Source organism: Alternaria rosae (genome assembly GCF_020736505.1).
Source record: "Alternaria rosae strain MPI-PUGE-AT-0040 chromosome Unknown BKA58scaffold_7, whole genome shotgun sequence".
NCBI classification, from domain to species: domain Eukaryota; kingdom Fungi; phylum Ascomycota; class Dothideomycetes; order Pleosporales; family Pleosporaceae; genus Alternaria; species Alternaria rosae.
Genome location: NW_025763576.1, coordinates 1,661,903 through 1,684,787, shown reverse-complemented (window position 1 = coordinate 1,684,787; position 22,885 = coordinate 1,661,903). Strand labels below are relative to the sequence as shown.

The following is a 22,885-nucleotide window of genomic DNA, read 5'->3' as shown; positions in this document are numbered from 1 at the left end:
AACATGGAAGGATTCGCATGCTTGAGCCTAGTACAAGCACGGCGAAGCATGAGGCTCGATATTGAGACGCGGCACGGGTATAGGGTGGTCTTTGCAACACGGGCGAACTTGGTTGCGGCAATGTGAATTGAACGGCATGTTTGGCCGGCATGATTGTCGATGCCGCGTCGGGTTCCCACTGCCATTGTGGGTCGTCTCGAATTACCTTATGTAATGTGCATTGAAAGTGCATCGCTGCGTCGCGTGCAACTCATGAGGATTTAAAACCCAATAAGCAATAGTTCCGAAGAAAGCGGTTCGCTCTGAGGAAGAAGTTGGTATGCGACACTGAAGATCAGTGAGTGGAACCACTGTCCTCGGCCTGAGCTGGTAACTCCACAACCTCGCACCGCTCTAGTAATCTCCTCCAAATCAGCTTGCTCTCATCTACAGTCTCCCCGGCCCCTACACCTGTCAACGTGTTCTTGTGCCCAACCAACACAACACCAGCCTTCGCCCTTGTCATGACTACATTCAACCGCCGCATATCATCCAGAAATCCTAAAGCGTGATGAGCGTTGCACCGGACGGTGACAAACACAATGACGTCAGCCTCACGACCTTGGAAGCTATCGATGGAGTAGATTTCAGCATTCGGAATCGTTGTTGTAAGCAGAGTCTTCTGACGAGTGTAGGGTGTCAATATGGCGATAGTAGGGGTTGTGATGGAGTTCTTTCGGATTGCAGTCGAGGCACTGGATGCCGGTGATGCCTTCAGAAGCTGAATGATACGTTTACAGACGTCGCCTTGGCTAGCATTCGACTTGGATTGGTGGAAGAGATCTTCAGGTGCGGCGCATTCAACCCAAACCATACGATTTGTCTTGGGCCAAGGAAATAGCGAAGGAGGCAGTGGACGCGCGTTGTCAGCTACAGCAGTGTGAAGTTTGCCGTTGTAGAACTCGGAGGAACTGAAATCGCAGATGGAGTGGTGCATGCGGTACTGCGTGTCCAGCATGACTTTTGCGACGCCTTCTCTTGGTGCTAAATTATAATGGCGTTCAAAGAGTGAGACATCGTAACCGGTCACCACAGCAGTTTGTTGAACCGTGGCGCGAAGCTGGACATGATCTCCAACTAATATCGCACGCGAACACCCTTTGACAAGAGGCACCAGGGTTAAGGGCTCAGTAAGCTGTGAGGCTTCGTCAATGATAACGACATCAAAGGGCTCATTACGAAGCAAACCCAGCGCAGCGCCAGTGCACGTAGTAAAGACGAGACGGGCCTCTTTGATCCGCTTTTGCGCCTTACGCCTAGCTGAGAAATTCGCGCTTAGGTCTTTGCCGACCATGGCGTCACACGTATATGGACGTAAGTCCTGAGCGACTTTGGAAAGCTTGTTATGATGTAAGTACAATTATTAATTGTGTGTGAGGTGACCGCACTTACCTGCGTCGATACCCGAACAGGGACAGTGCCACCCTTCTTCGCTTCAGGGCAGGCCACGAACCTCCTCAGCATGTTATCCACCGCATTGTGTGTCGGTGCAGTAACAAGGAATCGCAATTTGGGCAGTTTTTCGAGCAACTGGGTAATGATGACGACAATCGTATGAGTCTTTCCTGTGCCTGGTGGGCCCCAGATGAACGTCAATGAATGTTTCATCGAAGCTGCAAGCGCTGCATTCTGACTTCCGTTTAGAGATGGGGCGACAGTCACCGGTAGCTCGATGCCAATCGATTTATCTTGGTTTGACGGAGGAAGACCGAGAAGCATTGGGTAGATGGCACTACAGGCTTCCCGCTCAGTGTAGAAAGCAGTTACAGCGTCGAACGAGGTCTTGCTTGTAACAAAAGACCCACACTGCGTAACACTCCATGCGCACTTGTCGAGGTACGACGGCGGATGATGAAGGCACCGAAACGCAATCTTACTTGGCTCAGCAGATGACACAACAGCATCCATCGAGAAGAGTCTTGCAAGGGCAGCATTCTGCGGCGGATCGGATGCTGTGAGCCTAACATGATCGCCGGCTTTGAGCAATCCATTCAAGGAAGAGTCGATACGAAGTATACCCTTGACCGTTGCATGACCGTCGGTATGGCCATCCAGACGAAGCTCGAGAAACTCTTGCGACTTTAGCTTACGAGCGCTAGATGCTTCATCTACATGGTCAAGCGCGATGCCAAACAACGCCGACGTGAATTGTCGAATTGCGGTTGGCCGTTCAACGAGAAGCCGCGAGCTTTCAGGCTCTAACACCCCAAGAAGAAGATCCAAAGCTGTCTCGGAAGAGCGGACCGTGAGTGAAATGAGCTCCACGACCCCAGCGAATTCTCTCAACGAGATGCACTTCAGTTCTTGTAACAGAATCTGGATTGGACGCCGGGTGAAAGTACCCATCTCCTCCGACAAAAGGACGAGATGCCTCAGTAGAGTAGAGGCCAGATGGATAAGGTGTTCCTCCAACGAGCACCTGTGAGTCTCCCATGTTTGAGATTGGAAGAATGAGGGTATCAAGTATACCGCATTCGGTAGAAAGTCAAGTAGAGTCGAGGCTACGTTCGTCCGGTCTAGCGATAGGGCCGAGCTTGCTTCAAACGCAAGAACATGAGAAAACGTGTCCAAAAGCATCTTCTTTTCACCATGGTCGTTGAGCAAAGCAAGGATGGTCGACAGCTCTAACACAGACTTCAGTTTTTGGAGGTGGGCAAAGTCTTTGTCGCAAACCACGGCCACTACTGTCTCGGGGTAGTCTGCCCAGTTTGTAGAACCCAATCTGGGAATATCGTAGTTCTTGTTCGGTTTCTCAAAAAGTGGTAAGACTTCATCAGTGTCGACGAAGGTAAGCCACTCGTCAAGTACCCGCATCGAGTTGATGTCCCTGTTGCTGATGACATATATTTCCTAACTGTTATCAGTATTGCAGTAACTGGAGAATTCCAGCATAGAGAGCGTCAACCTACCGCACCCAACACCCCGTTTTGCTGCACCTTGCCGATATGCTGCTGGAGTCCTCGACCAACTTTGTCCAGAGCAATGCTAGCTTTGCAGTCAAAGTTGACTCCTTCTCGCACAGTAGTCTCGCGTGCTCTGCGTTTGTCTCCTTTGTTTTTCTCATTACGGTAGAGCGAATCGTCAGCCTGAGGACGCCTCAGAAAGATCCACGTATTGTTTCGCTGACGTTCGTACAATTGAAACATATGCTCGTCGCAAAACAGCCTGTAATTGGCCTTGGTTGGTAGCATCTTATAGTTCGGTGATTGTAGGCCTTGTGAGTGGGGGAAAGCGAAAACTACGACGCTGGTGTCGACTTGAACTTCGCTTGCTCTTTCAATCTTTCTTGGTACGTATATCGCAACGCTCAGACGTTCATCTACCGTCAAGATGATCAGTTTCCTGTGGAATATTTCCAAGGCCTGAGAGACGGTAGGTAGGAATCTTTGCATACGATCGGTTGACGATTTGAAGACCGGCTTCCAGTGCAGGTGCGGCTGATCTAGGCGAAATTTGCTCACCTCGTCAGGCGTGACGAGTTCTGACTGGAGAAGCCCGTTCCGTACCAAACTCGGCGCAGTTGCAGACGGTGGAAGGCAGCTAAGAAACCATGTTTGCTGCTCATCGTTTAAAGCACTGAAATCGAGGAGGTGACTGTATTCAAGGACGTCTTCACCGCTATGCTTGCACCAGCGCAGTAGAAGATGCAGCAACTCGAATTCAGACATCGCCATCTTGTCTCGTGCGAGGAAGAGCTCCATCACATCGACTTCGTCGCAATCGTTGGGTCGTGTGTTGTCAGCTTGAAGGATGAGCTGGGTGCAAGCATCATGCAGAACATCCAAGATGAAGGGAGCGACAGTGGGTTTAGGTTCAGGCGGATCCTCTAACTTCGTGAATTCTTTGAGGTCGTCAGGAATCCGGATGTGGTTTCCATCGACGCACTGAGAAAACAGCCGATTGAGTTGTTGACATTGCGGGCTCATGGCATTACCGAGGCGCGCCCATCTCATGTAGAGATTTTTGACTTTGCCCAGGGACGCACTGGTGTATCGAGCAAAGTACTCCGCTCGGGCGTCACCGGTCACTTCGCCGAAAGTCACAAGCTCTTTGCCTCCTGGGTACTGGGCGGGCTGTGCCATTGTTCGTGGAATTATATCTGGATCCCAAGTCACAAAGACTAGAAAGGTGTTAGCGGGTTCGAGACAGATGCATATGAGAGGTTTACATTTGTCTCCATCGAGGTCACCACCTGACATGAGATCAGCGCTTGGCCTGCTCCCTTCAGTTGAGAACACGATGCAGTCGACTAGATGAGCAAATTCCGGGATATCTACTGCCTTGAATTTCTGGAGATCGCCTGGATGCAGGCAAGGATTTCTCGTTACCATCACCTCGGTGTTAATGATGGTATGCGCTCGCCCATCAACATCAGTTATTCGTACGAAGCATTCTCCTTCTCTGAGCTTTCCTGGATGACTATTCTTGCTAGTTGAGTCGCAAACACCAAAGAGAAGCCGTGAGCGGCGGATCAAAATCCGACATCGTTGTTCGTCTCGTTTGTTCAGCATCTTCGTGTACTCTTGTCGAACCATTCGTCCTAGAAGCGTGTGGACAGATCCGACGCCTTCTAATAGAAGTTTCTCTGCTAGATCGAGTCTGCCACTGTATGAGAGATACTGGAAGGCTGCCCCAGGATTACCTTGACTAACGTTATTGAGGAGGTGCAGATGCTGCTGCTGCTTGTCGAGAAGGATATCCGCTGAAATACCTAACGTATGCAAGAGCACCACCACCTCATCGTTTAGGCTACCGAAGGCGTAAGGCTAAGTCCAGTGAGTTCAGCAGACCAAGAGACGATTTGGAGATCTAACCTTGGAATAGTCTACGACCGCGAAACTGTGATCGGAGGCATCCTTGAATTTCCTCATAGATTCTCGAAACTGTACCTGTTCCTTGCCGTGAAGGGTAGGGTCCAAGGTCAATACACCCTTGTATCCGCGATATCGAATCTGGAATACGGACGGTAGGTAGCGCTGATTGCGATATATGATATTACGTCTCTGGGCCAGTTGTCGAGCAAGTTGAAAAGATATCAGACCACATCCGTCGGTGAAAATATAATCATCGCGTTCGACGTCGTCTATGTCTCTGCAGCGTTCCGGAGAGAGATCAAGTGCGGCCTCTGCGCTAGAGAAAAGCAGCCCAATTCGTTTTGCTTTCTTGCCCACGGACTTGAGTTTTGAAAGATCACCCATGGCTTCGATCTTGGCAGAGATTTCTTCTTTCGATGCGCCATACATGAAACAAGATCTGGACTTTGTTTGACTGTTTGAATGACCAAAGAAGTGGTAGTGAATTCCATTCAGTACAACGCCAGTGGTGAGTAGTCTTGTGACGTAATCGCCATTCTCTCTGCCAGTGGCTACGCGTGGCGGGTCATCTGGCGATTTTGAAGGCCAACGCAAGCGGAAGTCCGCCAGCGAAACGAGGAGGAGTCTGTCCAAGGGCTCTTTGCGTGTAATACGGTTGGAGGGCGCGCTCTCAAGCCACAGGACGATCTCCTGCACCGTCCCCGAGGAAGCAAGGGAAATGCACTTGACAAGTCCAGCGGCATTTGTTTGCCTGGCCTGCGGGAGGTTGGCAACGGTATAATTCCATGATGTGATCTCTGGATCGAAGTCACGCGAGAGAACGGCGCGAAAAGCTCGCAAATTGCTCATTGTTGTGATGGGGAGGAGTGCGCCGCAGCGTTGCAGAAGGAGGGTGGCTTGATGCGGGGTGTACACGGACGAAAGTCTTCGCGATTCGTGAAGGATTCCGTTTGCTTGTGCGACGTTACACCGAAATACCCAAAGCGGCACAACGAGACTCACCATAAGAGCGGCGTCTGCCTTGACGTCTGGCTCTTCCCCAGCACTCACCACAGACAAAATGGCGAATGAGGCAGCCCTCAGTCGCTGCCTTTACATTATCGGCGCTCAATGTACTGGCAAGACGACACTTGTGAACGCACTCGAAGACGCATTTCATCAAGGTGATACAGCCCTTCCGGTTCCAGAGGTAGTCTCGAGACCGGTGATCATCCGAGAGGTCGCCCGCACAGTGTTACAAGACAAGCATTTCAGCCGCGAGGACATCACTGCATCGCCGTCCCGATCCCTGCAACTGCAGAAGCACATTCTCGACGCGCAATTCGAAGCCGAACACACTGCCATCGGGCTTGATACGCCGCCTACAATATGGTATATCTCCGATCGCTCCGGTCTCGATCCTATCATATACGCGCAATTATTCGTGGGCGAGGAAGCGGCAGGCGAGATGCTCGCATCGGCGAAGTGGAAGGAACTCGAGCGACGCATGAAGGCGGGCGTGGTGATGCTGTGCGAAGCTGGCTGTAGTTGGCTTGCCGACGATGGGACGCGATTGATGCCAGACGGGACGGAGGCGTGGATGCGCATCGACGACGCGTTCCGAAAGCAGCTTGCCGGTTGCGGCATCCGTTACACGCTAGTCCCCAATCACATGATTAGTCTGGAAGCTCGCGTGCAACTGGTACAGGAGTGTTTGAGCAGCTCATAGTAGTTACAAGGCTTTTGACCAATGTTTGCACATACGAGTACGTTGTCATGCGGTTGTCTCTTTCGCTCCCACGTGCATCGTCATCATGTGGCTTCCAAGGTTAGCGTGATTTCCGTCAAGGGGGCGGACGCTTCTTCGAACAATAATCAACCAGCAACACACAATACTGATGCCTGAGCCCAGCCACTATACTTCACGTAAACGGCACTGACGCATCTCAGTCACCTTGGTCCAGATGTCAGTTGCGATGATCTCATGTACAAGGTACGCCTGGCTCGCGAAGCCCTGCACCTATTCACTCCGCAGCTGCGCGCGCAACGATGGCGACGAGTTCAATCGAAGGTTTTGATCGAAAGCACCATTTAACACGACGACAGCAATGGTGTTACCCGACGTAGTCGAACGTCCTCACCAAGTTGTAGGTTGCCGTCTAGGAAGCTACGATAGCAGGAAGTAGCGACCAAAGACTGAACAGCATGCCAAATCTGCCCAGTATGTTGACCTCATGCGTCTCTGTGAGATGCTGCAGTCGCGCAAACAGCAGTATCGCGGCAAGCATGACGCCATGGATTGTGAGACCTGCGTAAAGATCCATCGCCAACTCCCTTCTGCAAACGCTCCACGGACTACCGGTGTCTTCCAAGGTTACGTGCTGCTAGGCCGAGCCAGCTAAATTTTAGCCCTAGGTGTCATTCAGATCACTGCTCACGAGCAACATGACGATACCTCCCACACCCGCATCATAAGTCGTCCGACCTGCGATAAGCGATTCTGGGTGGGGAGGTCTTCCTGCACTACCGCCCCCGAGCGTGAACAGACGGGAAGCGACGAAGAAGAGCAGCTGGCGACTGAATACTCTCGCGATTTGCCCGAACACGGGCTTTGGGGCCTACGAAATGACGACGAACAAATTGGTGACCGAGCCATACTTTAGTCACTGCGCATGTATGCCGACGTCCTAGGGGGAGCCGTCATGATGATCGTAACATCAACGTCGAACCCGAAGCGTAGACCATACGGTGCGCCCGGCAGGCGTCTGTAGCAAAGGCTCGATTCAATACAGCAACGGCTGTCGGATTTACACCGGATGAGGATCAACAGAGGATATCTTTTATTCTATCTACGCGTTTGACGGCCTGCGTCGCACCCGGATCTTCCCACCATGCAACGGAAGCTTTAGCCATACAGTATCCAATGGCTTTGGTCTAATCGCCATGTGCTCAACGTCATAGTTCAGCAGCATGTGCGCAATGAAAACTTTCATCTCGTTCAAGGCGAAGAATCGTCCGGGACATGCGTGTCGCCCAAATCCAAAACCGAGGAAAGCATCATCAAGCGTGGCAGTCGACTTACCCTTCCGCTCGTTCGTGTCGGCTTTAGCAGCTTCCAGGTCGTCCTTGGTTGCAAAGTTGTCGACAATGCTGGTCACATTGTTCGGGTCTGCAAACCGGAACGCGTTAAAGCTGCGTGCTTGAGGATAGATACTTTCGTCGTAGTGGATTGGCTCCATTGGAACCGCGATCATGGTGCCTTGAGGCACATGAACGTTGGAAACTGGGAGACGAATGCCTTCGGGGTGTACGACCTGCGCTTCATTAATCTCAATCATTCGACGCGTGTTGGCATACATACTGTTCGCGGAAGTCCGACGATAGCAAACGGATTAAGTCTCATTGATTCACGGATCATTGAATCAATGAGCTTCAGATCCCGCACCGCATCGCGCGTCCATACACCACCAGACTTGGCAAGCACGGATGCAGCTTCGTCTCGCAGAGCATCAACATACCCCATTGCCGGATCCGAGCTGAAGAGGTCCAGGATGACGTTCTGCACAGTGAAGCTGGTCGAATGAAGGGATATATCATTGACCAACAAGAGCCGATGCGCCACTCGCTTCGGCTCCAACTGCCCTGCATCTCCCTTTGCGGCGGCAGCGTAGCACTCATCGATAAGCCATTGGAGACCATCTTTCTGGGATCGGGTAAGTATGTTGATACGCAGCTCGTTAATGCAAGAGGCGAAATCCTACCGGTGGTGTCCACCCGCACTTTGGGTCAGCCTTGAAACGGGCAGTAGCGTTCAGTCTCTCTGTCACAAAAGGCAAGCAGCCTTTCATTGCTTTTCTGCGCAAGTACCAGCAAGTCGATCCTACAAGGAAGCCAGTCACTGGCTTGAGCGGCTTGGGGGATGCGTTGATAAGCATAGCGCCAGCAAAGATGCTCATTGCGTGATCCCTAAGATCGTTCAAGAACTGTTCATCACGGCCTGCGACACTGTCAGCGCTTACACATCTTTCAACCAGGCACCACGAGCGACTTACATAGCGGCGCGCCACAAAAGGCGCCGTTACTTGCACCAGCGATCAACTTCAAGCAAGCATCCCAGACTGCGACTTCCTTCCACTCCGTGTCACCTTTCCCTCCCCACCAACGCTCGAAGCCTCTGTCAAGTTCGTCGGCCATCAGCGGCGTCAAATGCTCGAGATTCCGCGTAATCTGATGACGCACAACGTTGATCTGGAAGTCATTGTCGGCTACTTCTTTGTCCCAGACTGTCCATTTCGTTTGGATAGTCTCACTCTGCGTCGCATGAATGTCGAGCGTGGACTCTGGCAGTGAGTAAACCTTTTTGATCAGACGCGGCGGGAGAATTATCATCGCTCCTCTGTCGATACTAGGCAAGATGAACGGGCTGTTTACGCTGGCAAACTAGAAGATTAAAAATGAGTAGATTTCTACTGATATCGAAGACTACCATACCTTGCGGTACCCTTCGAACGCCCAGTCCTGGGTCTTCCGGATGGACTTCAAGGTAGCCCACACCCATTCGAACCATCCTTTCTGGAGGCCCACGACTGGCAGCTCCTCCCAATGCTTGGACTCTGGCTTTCCGAAGAACAATGCCCGGATTGCGTGGTAGACTAGGAACAGAACTGACAAAGGCACGAGGGCCTGTGTGGGTGTGATGATGAGCTCCATGCTTAAGCTAGTCAGATCATAGAAACAACGAAGAGCACTCGACACTCCAAACACTTAAAGTATGCTGATTCCAATGGACAGATAGTGACAGAAAACGTCCCGCCGCTCAGCTCTCCTCGGAAGCCCTCCGCATAAGACTGGACATCAATTGGGCTGTTTGCACAGGCAGGGATTTGATGCAGCAGGTAGGTAACAGCCGGATCCTCCCAACAAGCTAACACACTGCTCTGCATGCATCGATGCCGATGTTGCAAACGCGGCTACCGACCTTTACATTCTGCCGAACATATTGTTAATTGCGGCGTTCACCGAGACGGCCGAGCCAATCATCGCAAAGCAGCAAGTTCGAATTTGCAATCGATAGGCCTTCCGCAACACTTTTTGCTAGCGCAACTGAGCGGGTCATCGAACGGCATGATTTCCAGGGTAGTACCTGAGGAGTTGCTCCGGTATTGCAGCATGCAATGCACCCACTACATACTACTCACATTGCAGTAGCTGCCATCTTTTGAGGAAGGTTGTACGACAGTGCGTCAACCGCGCGGCTCCACACACGGCTCGGGTCGGCAGACTTCCATATTCGGAATAGACGTGGGGTCTCTCAAAGCGATATCACAAATGTCTCGTCTTTCAGTGGCTTGGTTTGGTTTTGCATGTGACCGGGAATGCAACGACGAATTATAACTTCAAGTTGAAGACATTGCGTGGGAACAAAACAACCATCGGCTTTAAGATTGTGCAAGAGTACAGTAGAGTCCTGACGAAAGTCGCCGCACATCATTACAACCACGATTGCTCGCTAGAGCAACCTCGACCAGGACGAGATGCATAATGTGGCGCGAATTGTACAGATATTCGACTGGATCTCGAACTTTGGTGGAGAAAGACATTGGTTGCCAGTCGCCATCTTCCCCCCGCGTACACGTATGCGGATGCTATGTACGCGCTAGTCGCTCGCTTCTTGAGCGGTGCCCGGATACAAAGTCGGTCTGAGCTCGTTTGCACATGAAAAAAATACCTCGACTACTCGCTATCATCCAGTCGAGATCCGGTAAATCTACTCGAAGTCGATCGTATACGCCAAGGCGTACCATGGCAGCGTTGGCTCTAGCTACAATATTTCCGGACGAAGGATTTTTTTTCGCCAATTCTTCCTGAGGGATACTAGGACATGCAAGCCTCTTCGTATGTCTCCAGTTATAACGCAAACGTACTCCAGATGTGTACATTGGAACCGATAGCCTGCTTCAATCCACAACTGCACGTGCGTAAGCATTGTTTCCAGGATACAAGCCAGGCCAGTGGGTGTGTCCGCGTCATCTGTATCCAGACACATGGGAAGAGGTGTGCATGATCAAAAAGAAAGGAACCCATGGAGAAGCGGGCCTTGGACCTCATTGCCTGCAGGCAATGCTACCCGCGATGTCACCTTTGTCTCCCGCTATCGATATCTCTGTATGCACGCAATGACGATTAAACCTTGTACTGCTTCGAGAGACCCTGGAAAATATGAAGGCGTGTTAGGTCACCTGGCGTCTCGCACAAAGACGGCCGAGGTAGGTCCTTTTGCTGGTCTGGGAATACAGCGGTAAGTAAGCTCTTTCCTTGAAGTCGCTTCCTTAGGTGCAGCGAGGTACAGATGCGATACAAGACCGACGTCGGATTTGACCCCACCAGAGCTTTTGTCCTCCAATCAGACGTGAGCGGTCGGTCCTACCTCTTGGTAATGGTACCATGTGGGGCAAAGACCGCCTAAGCGCGCCTTTGCAACTGTCACTTTTCGACCTCGATAGCTTGCCGTGTACTCATCTATTCGCCATCTTGTTCGGCAGCAGTCCATCAAGGGTCGCGGCTTGGCCTAGCCGTATCGACGGCCAGGGGTCCTGAAAGGCCTCTTCCGTCATGTAGCGCACGGAACATTTCCTCATCCAGCTGTGATTCGCCCACGCGTTCGTGCGTTTGCGCACAATCCTCAATTTAGAGCCACAGCCTTGGCCTCGTCAAGACGTTCACCGTTTTCCCCGATTCCCGCACTACACCCTTATGGGTCGGACCGTTGGTCATTCCAGCATGACGGACGAGGCGCTTCGTGTTCTGCGTGGTAGTTGCATCGGGTCTACTTACTTTCTAGGACAGCAAACGTTGTGATAGCGCTAGAGAAGGGTGGGTTGCTCGCCTTCTCATCGACCGCGGAACACAACGATAGGTGAGAACGCTCATCGAGTGACGCAGCTTGTATAGCATGCAGATGGCCTGATATTGATCCGACCTTGCTGCAGTGCAGTGGCACAGTTCAGCTAGCTAACAGTGACTCTAGTTCACTTGCATAGAAGCTTAGACGTAATGTAACGGGTCGTTTCAACCGGCTCGTCCGCGCAGCAGAACTTGTAGCTAGAGCAACGTCGTTATGGTAACTTTCTATATGTACCAATGCTTGACACCCCGCGTCTATTAGCCCAATCTAAGGTCTCACTTCGTAACTAAACTTTACTGCCATCATGGACTTTCTACAGATGCAAAGCGTACATTTGCCGGCGCTCAGCCCATTGGCGGTCAATGCTGCGAGCAGCATCTTCGGTTTGATATCGATTTTCTTTTGTTACAAGGCTTTGGTCGCGAAGAAGCTGGTACGTTGCGAATGCACACCTTCCGTATGGGTCGTGAATGCACACTGACTTGTTCACCAGGCTTCTTCTCCATCAAGGATCTTGAAGATCATCTCCAAGCCTATCACCAAGAGGTACCAAGCATGGGCATATCTCTTCTGGGGTCCTGAAATCATCCAGAAGGCGTTCGATGAGGCGAAAGGAAAGCCATTCGAGCTCTTCGCCCCGGATAACCGTTATGTCTTTGTCTCCGACCCTCAGCAGATCAAGGAGCTAGATAATGCGCCAGATACGGTGCTGTCGCTCCAGGCAGCATCAAAGCAGGTATGTTCTTCGACAGGATTTACTTTTGGTATTTATTAACAAGATGTAGATGCTACAGCCCCTCTACACTATGTAGGACGATCCTCGCGCTTCTCGATGGCAGTCATTGTGTATCCAGTCTACTAACGAATCGCAGGCACGGCTTCAACTGGTTTGACCGCCGTGGTACTGAGGGTGTTGGGTTTATCCGTGCTCTTCGCACACTTTTGACCAACAACTTGCCTAAGATCCTTCCTGACCTTACTTGCATCATCCGCACCAGGTTCCAGGAGCTACATGCTGGACACCCAGTGATCAACGGTAATACGACACCCAACTTTGACCTGTGCAGATCAGCTCACAACGATCAATAGGAAAGAAGCAGTCAGATGTCTACCACATGACCGTGAAGTTGGTGGTCTTGTCGAATGCCGTATCTTTCTTTGGAAAGGATTTGGGTAGGCACCTTTCAAACGCCTCGCTTGTCGCTTCTTTCATGGCTAACCGCACACAGCAAAGGATGAGCAATTCATGGTCTCCGCACTCGCATACATTGAGGAGACTCTGATCTGCGCTGAGATTGTTCGCCTGCTGCCCGGATTCATGACTCCGTAAGTGTTGTTGTTGTTGAGACGTATCAAATCGCTTTACTAACCCGTACAGCATCGTCGGTGGTATCATCGCTCGCACGCTCAAGTCGCACGCTGTCATCTTCAACAGGCTTCTGCCCATCGCCGAAGAACGATGCATCGAGCGAGACGCAGCCAAGCTAGGCCAAAAAGTGCCCCAACACGCCGACTGCATCCAATGGATCATGGAGACATCACCCAAGAACGCACCCTGGACACCTCAGCGTGTCGTCCACGAGCTGATGGCCATTTGGTTCGGCTCCGTACACGCCGTCTCCACAACCGTAACTTTCGCCATCCACGACCTCTGCCTGCACCCCGAATACGTAGAACCCCTACGAAAGGAGTGCGAGTCCCAATACGCGGCGTTTGAGCAAAGCGGTGTAGGACTTCCGCTGCTCGACAGCTTCATCAAGGAGTCTGCGCGCTTGACACCCGTCGAGTCGCAAAGCACACGTCGCTCGGCGCTGCAACCCTTCTCGCTCAAAGACGGCACACATGTCAACATCGGGGATTGGTTCTGCACACCCGTCCGAGCCATCATGACAAACCCCGTTGATTACCCTGAAGCAACGACATTTAGCGGTTTCCGCTTTGCCGACCCGCAGCTCGTCAAGAGTCTGGAGAATGCTGATGGCGCTTTCGACATTATGCAGAAGAAGCCAACGAAGCTGACTGACTTTGATATGACATTCCACGTCTGGGGAACAGGCAGAATGGCCTGGTAAGTCTCTTGCTGTACTTCGCTTGCTGCGAATGAAGACATTGCTAACGATGGGTTATAGCCCCGGAAGGTTCTACGCCTCCGCTGTCATGAAGGTCATCCTTGGTCAAGTCATCTTGAACTACGACTGCGAGCTTGTCAACCCAACTTCGAAGCGCCTGTTTACCTGGCGGTCGACTATCTTGCCTAAGCCTAGTGCTAAGGTCGTCTTCACTCCAATCAGGGAAGCGAACTAGAGAAGGAGGTATATGGGATGATTCAACGTTGATGCTCGCTGCTGGATATGCAGAGCAATGACGCAACGGACAATGCGGGAATGGCGTTATGTTTTTTTTCTTTTCTTCTGGCTACACGACTTTCCTAGACGGGTACATGATATAACGACTGCTACACATGAATACACGCCACATTATCATCATGACACCTACTGCTACATTGAGCTGCTCGTCAGCCAGGGTGATGCTCGCAATCAAGTCACTTAGCATCACTTTGCATATCATGACACACCACCTTCTAGTATCTATACATTAAACGCAGGGTATCTCCCAGACAGAAAGAAAGAAAGACACGGCCATGCCGCTGAACGCCACCCTTCCCAATGCCGCGGACGTTTTCAGCGACAACTCGCCTACTAGCGCCCGGGCAGTCCTGATAAAAGAAAAGCACCTAGCACTGCCGGTCTTCGGGCCGATTAAAGACGCGCCTAGTATGCCCCGCCCGTAGCTCAGAGCAATCCAATTCGGACCACGTCACACGTTGGATGTGGAGCGACGCTGCAACTAGCCATGCCGGCACGGCAATACTGCAGACGCCATTCGCGCGGACAATATTCGCGCTCCAATACTGCGGACGCAAGAACAGAAAAAGGGAAGAAAACAAGCAGTCTAGATCTCGGCCGTTAGCTTTAGTCGTCGCTTGGCCGATGCGGTACGTACTTTTGTTATACAAGTCGTTGGGGAATTGGTCCCGTCCCAGATTTCGTTACTGGGTGGACTTGTTCAAGTATTCAGTTCAAGAGGCACTTTGACTGCTCAACCACTACCAGCCCGGTCCCTGACCAAACGGATACCGGTGGCCGGCATCTTCTAGGAAAGCATGGCCAGTCTGGCTCTTGGTCAGGTGACCGTTTGCCCGCGGCATCTTCACTCCAGTCTGAGGATGCAGCAGCTGGGTATCCGACTGCGACCGTGTGAAAGGCATAGAGTCTGCAGTGATATTCAACTTATTCCACTCCGCCCAGGTAGTATCGTCCCGAGCTAGCAGACTGCTGTAATGGTCATTGTCGCGGCGTGGTGGAGATGGGGCTGAAGCAGGCCGGTTTGCTATAACGAAGCCGCGCTGTACGTTGTTCGTGGGGGATGCGTCTCCATGGATCGCGACCTTGCCAACACAGTCATGGTTGGGGGCGGGATGGATGTTGGAATGATATTGGAGCCTCATCCTCTTGTCGAAGGTTGCAGGTATGAGATATGTCAGTTCAAGGTGGGGTTGGGAAGGCAATGGAAGCGCTGCGTCAGAGTCGCGATCGTTTCTAGTCCAGGATATGATCGAGACGGGCGGTGATAGATTGTTGACCTCGTTATTCTTGCGCGGGACTGGTTTGCGGCCAGCAAATAGGGTGACAACCCATTTATGCCATGCACCGAGAGTGGGCTTTGCTGGACTTTCCGTCGCTACCTGAGTCCGGGTCGCTGCATTGATGGCTAGCGCTTGAGTACGATTTAGGGCAGTGACGGCGAACACTGGAGTCAGAGTTGCCGGAACAACCGCCGCCGCTGGAGGTAGGCGTGCTGTAGTGATTGTTACCGCCGAAGTTGGATTTGCTGTAGCAGGTGTCGGTACGGATGCCACTCCAGTCGTGGTATCTGGCGCTGTCGATGGTGAGTCTGCTGTAGCAACTGTCGCTACCTGAGATAGATTTTGCACAGTATCTGGTACTGCTGTCACCGAACCTGCTGTATCAGCTGATGCGTCTGTTGTAGCATCCGCATCTCCTGATGGCTTATCCGCGGAAGTCTCCTCTGACACTTGGGAGGGGTCTGCTGTAGCATGTTCAGCGACAGGAGAGTCATCTGATGTAGTCTCTGTTGCCGTTGGCAAAAGTTCCGGCCAAGACCAGTCTGGCTGAGGACACCAAAGAGGCGCCAGGTTCAGAAGAGAGGCGGGCGGGTCGTCATCCTCATCTGCGAAATTTGTTGTCGCGTCTAAGCCGTACGGGATAGAAGAGACACCATCGTCTTCTGAGTCATCTCGATGATCGCTCTCGCGGGTGCCGCTCGTCTTGTGATCGTGCTCATCCGCAGCGCTACCGGCTGCTTCTGAACTGTCTGCAGTAACAGGGGATCTGTCACGTATTAGTACGGTTCGAAGACCGCTTTTGAATGCGCCGGCAGACTCTTGATCGTCAGTAGTTAGTACATGGCACTTGTCGAAGGACGATCCGTTATCGTCAACAGGGTTGCTATTGTCGTCATAGATTGGATCTTTGGATTCTGCAGAAACGGTGTAAACTGAGGCAGTCAGCGGATTCATTTGGTGCAGATACCGTTTGAAGCAACGATGTCTACCTTTTGGCGCTTTTGTAGGGCTCTGCGCATCGTTGTTTGCGTGTTTTGCTTTCGGTTCCTCTACGTGGTGTTTCTTATTTTTTCCACGGTGCTTCGCCTGGCTACGGAGCTGGACGCGAGACTTGACTTTGGAGATAGTCATCGCGATACGTGCAGCTGGGTTGGATGAGATTAGAAGGTTAGTGTATGCCACTCATAGCACGAGCGATGCGGGTGCGGCAATACGTGAGATCTGTAAAGAGCGATTCAAAACCAGACGTAGAGGCGCGGCTTGTTGTTGTGTATGCTAACAGTAGCTGCGCGTAGAAAAGTCCACAGTGTTTGCAGGGTCCAACAGCGCAGTGCGCGTCGCGACAGCGCAAAGTGTAGGTGAACCAGGCTTAGGACAGGGATTGCAAATCTAGAGGACGGTGACGATATGGTGAAGGAGAGCGGGAATGAGAGGGATACGTATATAGTCTTCATCGTTGACTACATTGGGGTGGAGGTGAAGATGAGTTGATACAGAGGACAGCGCTCAGAGACTTAAGAGCAATTCAGAAGTGTGCGTGACTGCCACTCGTACCACCAGACAATCAGCTTTGATATTGAATCATTTGTGAAAGCGTAAGGTGTATACTTGATGACGGTCGTCCAAGCTTCCGTTGGCGCGGAGTATGTGTAAGATACGGGTCATCGATCATCACGTGTGGCTTGTCGCCACATCCACCCTGCTTCTGGACTGGAAAGCTGCGGCTCCTCATGCCTTGTCTGCGCAGATGTATGTGACTGCACGTAGGTTAGTATGAAGTGAAGTGAAAAGCAAAGTGGTGTGTTGAATACCATTGTTACCACGGACGAAAGCATCTCCCCAATTGCGGGTGACGCGTCCCTCAGATACCTCCTTGCATCGCTCCAGTGCAATGTTCATGTAGCCATCTACTGACTGAAGGTCGCCTACATGGAGATTAGTAATTGATGTGCATCATAGGCACGTCAAGGTTTACCTTTGTAGATGATACCAGAGTTCAGCTTGACAGTGACAGGAGCTCCGATGATTTCACTGAGGAAACCGCTAGGATCTCTTGAGTCACCGGCGGCTTCGGGTGCTGGGCTTTCACCGTTGGTGGACATGGCGACGAGGGTGGTGGTGATGACGGATTTTCTATCAAACAATGAGCAACTTGTTACGACGCGTCTAGGTAGTTCCTACGTTGATGCTTGAGCAGGCGTGAGCAGATATCTCTTGAAGTCGGTCGCTGATGATAGGGACGTGAGAGATGGCGATGTTGGGTGGTGTGGAAAGGCAGAGTGCACGGACCCAGTCTCTTCCTCAATCGCGAGAAGCGTGACTGCGCGTTGAAAGCCCCACCTGCACCAACCCGCGCCTGCCCCGACAACGGCCTTGCCCGTTCCTACACACTACCCTGGGGTGGCACAGCACCTCCTTCGCCCACTTCGACCGCCTATGGTATCGCCCGGACAATGACCGACACACCCGCAAGCGTTGCACCACCCAAGAAACGCAGCCTGTTCAAGCGGGCGGCATGGCAGGATGCGCCCAAGAAAGATGGCGAGGACATGTTCAGCCACTCCAACGAGTTCAATGACATAGTCGCCGAGCAAGCCAGAATCCGCGCAGAGGAAAAGAAGCAGGCCGAAGCAGCCAGGAAGCGCAAACACTCTGAGCCGCGCGACCAAAAGCGCCGTCGCATATCAAACGACACCGAAGAGCCTGTCCCTACCAAGAGTAGCTCAGCCAGCAAAGAACAGGCGAGTAGAACCGCAAGCAAAGTGTACGTACCAATCCTTGCATCGCAAAATTAGTACTGACAATTGCTCAGACGCAGCAAGCTATCCCCCTCTCCCGCGCCATCGCATCAGCCTCCCGACTCGCTCACGGCACGGTACGACTCCCTAACCAAATCCGCCTCCTCGAGTGTTTCATTGCCACAACAGACCTCTTCCGTCATTGACCTAGGCGATTCAGACCTGGACGACGACTCGGGCTATGTTTCCAAGCCGCACAATGACAAGTCTGAAATGGACTACAAACCAGCAAGATCCAACGACAAACAGCCCATAGCCGTTCGACCATCGAAACCACCTCCTATAGAGGTCAAAGATGACGACGACGACGAGGAAGATGAGGAAGATCTGGATCCTACATTAGCTGCACTGCGGGCCAAGGCACGGGCGCGCGTCGCAGCGGCCAGGGCGCAAGCTGCAGCCCCATCGGCATCAAACGGCGATACTCCAAAAGCACCCATAACGCAGCTACTTATCGACCCACAAATACCCGGCGCAAATCCATTGATGGTCAAGGTCAGGATAGACAGTACCATCGAGAAGCCACGGCTGGCATGGTGTCAGAAAGAGAAGTTCTCGCCCGAAACAACACGCAACGTCTTCTTCACTTGGAAGGGCACACGCCTCTTCGATAGCACATCGATAAAGCGCCTAGGAATAAAGGTGGACAACGGCAACATATCTGTCGAAGGAGATTCCAACATATATGATGACGTCAACCTCCCCAAGATCCATGTCGAAGCATGGACAGAGGAGATCTACAGGCAGTGGAAGAAGGACGAGGCCGCGGCAGCTGTGGCGAGAAAGATCGCTGCCGCAACACCTGTTGTGGCGAAAGAAAGGACTGCAACACCAGAGCCCGAGCCTGAACCCGCTTCCAACCGGGTCAAGTTGATCCTCAAGGCGAAGGGTAAACCCGATTTCAAGTTGACAGTCAAACAGGTATGTATAGACTGTCCCTTTGGAGTATGCACAAAATTGGGAGGCCAAACCTCATCAGCTTTGTCCAAATGCTAACTAGTCATTAGGAGACCACTGTCGCCCACATCGCAAGTGCCTACAAGAACAGCCAAAAGATCGATAAAAGTCAGCCAATCACGCTTATGTTCGAGGGCGAGCGGCTAATGCCCGTGGCTACTGTGGAAGACTGCGATCTTGATGACATGTGTATGGTTGAAGTTCTCTTCAAGTGATTAGTCCAGTTGGGATACAACATATCACCCCCGCTCTCTTGTTTCCTCTCCGAGAGTTGCTTCTTGCTTACTTTGGCGATGATTTTTTGACACGACCGCAAGCATGGCGTTGGCGGAGTACTGGACGGCATATAAGCATTTGTTGCACATGCATAGCGACGAGTTGGCTTCGCTCATCTATTTGTTGATCCTACAGACTTCTCAGATATTGGGGTTCTTTCTCCGGTTCGCACCACCATCCAGAATCAACTCCTGTCCACTCAAGAAACCCGCACCCATAACATACTCGACCATCTCAGCGAGATCTTCTCCTCTGCCTACTCTGCCGGCTGGATGTTGCTTGTGGTAAAGCTCATCCAGATCATCCGCCCAAGCCTTCATCCTCAGCTTCATCGCTTCCTCCTCGTGCGGCGCAACTTCCTTGTACGACCCGTTTTGTGTCTCCTTGATCTGCAGGTCATAGGCTTTGCACTCGTGCTGCACACTGACCCAGCCCGGCGAGATCGCCATAACACGGATCCCCCAGCGTTGGCACGAAACAGACATGGCTTGTGTAAGAGCCAGTACACCGCCTTTGCTCGCAGCATAGCCTTCGCAATCCGGATCCGACTGATGAGCGCGGAAAGAAGCAACATTGATGATGCAGCCTCCTTCGTCGAATTTGTCCTCGCCATGGAGATTCAACGGCAACTGATTGAACTCCTCCGTACGCTTCAAATCTTTCGTCCTATCAACACCCGGCGCACCGTCTTTCTGCGTGTTCTTGCTCTTCATGAAAGGGATGACGGCTTGACTCATGTAGAAGGGCGCGCTGAGGTTGGTAGCAATGTACTGTTCCCATTGCTCTCCCGTAGCGACATCCTCCATCGTCCCATTTCCTGCGTTGAAGAAGCCTCGCGCTACGCCTGCATTATTGACAAGGACATCTATGCGGCCGCCGAAGAAGTCTGCAGCCTTGGCGACTGCGCTGCGGATCTCCTCTGGATTGCGGAGATTGGTTATCGATGAGCTGACGCGTGGTGCGTAGGAGGCTAGATGTGTATTGACAGCGTAATCCAGCTCTTCTTTGTCGAAATCGATGATGAAAACGCGATGCGATGCCGGTAACGAAAGCAAATGTCGTGCTGTGCAGCGACCGATGCCTCGCGCACCGCCGGTAATGATGATGTTCTTGCTCTTAGTAGACGGCATGACGTAGATCTGAACTTTTTTGAATGCGCAAACGCAGGGTCTGGACTGTATCGAACAGACAAGCCGCTTCTTATATCTATCCTATCCGCGTTGGTGGCGCCTCACGCGCGGCAGCAATATCAAGCATCTAACAGCGTGGAGCACACACCCTTTCAGCCTATTCAGCCCACCTTGGCTTATCCAGAGCAGTAGTTCAGAGCCGTGTGTCCGCCAAAGCCCTATCTAGAATAGAAAGCCAAGTTCATAAACGTGCGTGCTGTTGAGAAAGCTTGGTGGGTCTGCGTGTGGTGGTGGTATACGTATCCCGTGGATTGGAAGCAGGCCCGCGGTTCCGTCGTCTTGCGACCTAGCTTACTCCGACGGAACGTTGGGTTTGGAGATTTGATGACTGCATAGCGTTGTATACGTTGCCTCGGGCTCAATTGTCTAAAACTTGCTAAGCGACGTGTATTGGGCGTGCCTGCAGAGCCGTTGGAGAAGATACGGATTCCGGGAAGACGGATCGGCTTGCGGGCCGTGGAATGTATGTCTGCCAAAGGCATCCAACGAACACCGATGATGGCCCAACGCTGGTTCTCCTGCCCTTGTCTTCTGTCGCGCGCAATATTGTCTTCCGCTTTTGACTTTACCGCGCGAGGTACGTACTTCACGCGGTGGCTGAGAGATCCACTCTTGCCGTCTTGTCGATTTTGCCGAGGTTAAAATGCGTGGCCTAACTGCTATCACGACTGCTCGTCTCAGACGTTGCTATCATCTCGATTTCTCCATGTGCTCTCACAAAGTGCTGCGCTACGATCGTAATTGAGCAACTAGAGCAAAATGGTCCTTCTGATAGAGGGACACGTTCACGATGCTCATAGCGTTACGATACCTCCACTGCCCGGAGGCAGCCAAACGGGTGTCAAAGCGTATAGCCTCCTAATCGATGCCCTGAAAGCAGGATACACCGCTGGGCTACTCTATCGAATCAACCTGCTGACACCCTGATGAGTCTCGCTTCTATTTGTTGTCCTCGTCCCTCACAGGGAGTACTCAATATTTCTCCTACCAAATCTGAAGCCCTCGCGTGGATCTCTAGTATCCTTCTTATTGTAGACAGGCAGTCAATCGCATGTAAGACATGGAATCCAATCTTCGGGTACGTCAGGAATAGTATATAAAGACAGTCTCTTTGACATATGTTTCACATTATGCAGCTGTGTAGACCACTACCTACGGCCCTTCGAACAGAAACAAAGGAACTGTGTCGAGAACACGGGATTGCTGCAGTGAAACTACCCACACATGATGCTTCTCAGAAAATGGCCTCGTTGGTATATCTGATAGACAACTATATGTAATCACCTCCGTTCACCAAGTTTGCTCACCACCACGAACCAAGATGCGCACCGCTAGCCTCACCGTTCTTTTCCCAGCAATACATGGCGCCCTTGTCCCGGCTTCTCTTTCCTTTGGGAGACCGGAAGATAGTCAACTCGCATCACCGATCGGGTTTCTGGAAACATACAAAGATCACATACTTTCAACGGCGGATTCCACATCTACTTCTGCTATCAGTCAAGCCACTCCAGCTGTGTCAACGACGGTTTCATGTCTGTCTACCATCACAAACAATCCGTCACTCAACACTGGAAATTCACCCACTTCATCATGGAAGGTAGATGGCCCTGGTGCACCCAAATTGTCTCCTTCTTCAGTAATGCTTGACTCCACGAAATTGACTGCAACATCCTCAGGATGCGCAGGCCAGTCAATGGCCCATTCCACTTCTGTCACACGACCAACTGCCTCGACTACTCCGAGCCTCGTTTGCAGCATTAAAACCAGCGCGGCATCCTCTACATCCGACTCTGTGGCTCTCGCACCACCGTATGCGCCCCAGGGCATACCACCAGGCCCTGAAGGCATACCATCAGACTTCCATAGCTTGTCGATGCTTCTTCCTTCGAAACCGGCGTCACTCCAATGGAAGCCAGCGCCCTTGCCCATGAACCCGACATCTCTAAAGCCAGCCGCTACATCAAAGCCAGATCCGGGTGCCACTGTCATTACAAGCGTAATGAAACCGTATACGCGCTGTCCGTATCCTTATCCTCATATCTATTGTGGCAAGACGAAGACAACGTTGATAGCGATGACGAGCAAGACGAAATAGAAGCTGAAGTCGAAGGCGTGCGATGCTGGGTGTATTTGTCCTGGAAATCGGGTTTTGTGTGGTGAGTATTTTGAATTTGCTGATGGAAAGCTTTTAGTAGTAAATGTTCTTGGTTAGGTTATTGAGGAGATGCGACCCCCAGATACGTGTCAGGTTGCGCAAACTTGGTACATTTCCCACCTTCCAA

The 22,885-nt window shown here is 51.8% G+C and overlaps 8 protein-coding genes across 8 annotated transcripts; 4 read left to right on the top strand and 4 right to left on the bottom strand.

The window, feature by feature from the left end:
• Positions 1-5,913: 5,913 nt before the first annotated feature.
• BKA58DRAFT_412947 (AAA domain-containing protein) lies at positions 5,914-6,561 on the top strand (the record flags this gene model as incomplete). Its single annotated transcript, XM_046172390.1, has 1 exon — positions 5,914-6,561. The coding sequence occupies one exon, from the start codon at positions 5,914-5,916 to the stop codon at positions 6,559-6,561; it is 648 nt and encodes a 215-aa protein (XP_046023563.1).
• Positions 6,562-7,584: 1,023 nt separating this feature from the next.
• Positions 7,585-10,009, bottom strand: BKA58DRAFT_214113 (ent-kaurene oxidase). Its single transcript, XM_046166107.1, has 5 exons — positions 9,324-10,009; positions 8,885-9,272; positions 8,594-8,829; positions 8,194-8,535; positions 7,585-8,146 (listed from the first exon to the last, which is right to left on the bottom strand). The coding sequence occupies exons 1-5, from the start codon at positions 9,540-9,542 to the stop codon at positions 7,682-7,684; spliced, it is 1,650 nt and encodes a 549-aa protein (XP_046023562.1). The 5' UTR covers positions 9,543-10,009; the 3' UTR covers positions 7,585-7,681.
• Positions 10,010-12,040: 2,031 nt separating this feature from the next.
• BKA58DRAFT_319113 (cytochrome P450) lies at positions 12,041-14,040 on the top strand (the record flags this gene model as incomplete). Its single annotated transcript, XM_046167705.1, has 8 exons — positions 12,041-12,169; positions 12,230-12,472; positions 12,522-12,544; positions 12,609-12,772; positions 12,826-12,909; positions 12,966-13,062; positions 13,115-13,804; positions 13,866-14,040. The coding sequence occupies 8 exons, from the start codon at positions 12,041-12,043 to the stop codon at positions 14,038-14,040; spliced, it is 1,605 nt and encodes a 534-aa protein (XP_046023561.1).
• An 802-nt stretch (positions 14,041-14,842) lies between these two features.
• On the bottom strand, positions 14,843-16,336 carry BKA58DRAFT_403736 (uncharacterized protein; the record flags this gene model as incomplete). The annotated part of the gene is made up of 1 exon (XM_046171804.1): positions 14,843-16,336. The coding sequence occupies one exon, from the start codon at positions 16,334-16,336 to the stop codon at positions 14,843-14,845; it is 1,494 nt and encodes a 497-aa protein (XP_046023560.1).
• A 475-nt stretch (positions 16,337-16,811) lies between these two features.
• Positions 16,812-17,649, bottom strand: BKA58DRAFT_214087 (uncharacterized protein). Its single transcript, XM_046166106.1, has 3 exons — positions 17,358-17,649; positions 17,194-17,307; positions 16,812-17,139 (listed from the first exon to the last, which is right to left on the bottom strand). Exons 1-3 carry the CDS (start codon positions 17,482-17,484, stop codon positions 17,111-17,113), a joined length of 270 nt encoding a protein of 89 aa, XP_046023559.1. The 5' UTR covers positions 17,485-17,649; the 3' UTR covers positions 16,812-17,110.
• A 72-nt stretch (positions 17,650-17,721) lies between these two features.
• On the top strand, positions 17,722-19,453 carry BKA58DRAFT_214074 (uncharacterized protein). Its single transcript, XM_046166104.1, has 3 exons — positions 17,722-18,146; positions 18,195-19,125; positions 19,188-19,453. Exons 1-3 carry the CDS (start codon positions 17,836-17,838, stop codon positions 19,350-19,352), a joined length of 1,407 nt encoding a protein of 468 aa, XP_046023558.1. The 5' UTR covers positions 17,722-17,835; the 3' UTR covers positions 19,353-19,453.
• Positions 19,366-20,652, bottom strand: BKA58DRAFT_214079 (uncharacterized protein). The gene has a single exon (XM_046166105.1). The coding sequence runs from the start codon at positions 20,541-20,543 to the stop codon at positions 19,554-19,556; it is 990 nt and encodes a 329-aa protein (XP_046023557.1). The 5' UTR covers positions 20,544-20,652; the 3' UTR covers positions 19,366-19,553.
• Positions 20,653-21,924: 1,272 nt separating this feature from the next.
• BKA58DRAFT_460818 (uncharacterized protein) lies at positions 21,925-22,795 on the top strand (the record flags this gene model as incomplete). Its single annotated transcript, XM_046174777.1, has 1 exon — positions 21,925-22,795. The coding sequence occupies one exon, from the start codon at positions 21,925-21,927 to the stop codon at positions 22,696-22,698; it is 774 nt and encodes a 257-aa protein (XP_046023556.1). The 3' UTR covers positions 22,699-22,795.
• Positions 22,796-22,885: the final 90 nt, after the last annotated feature.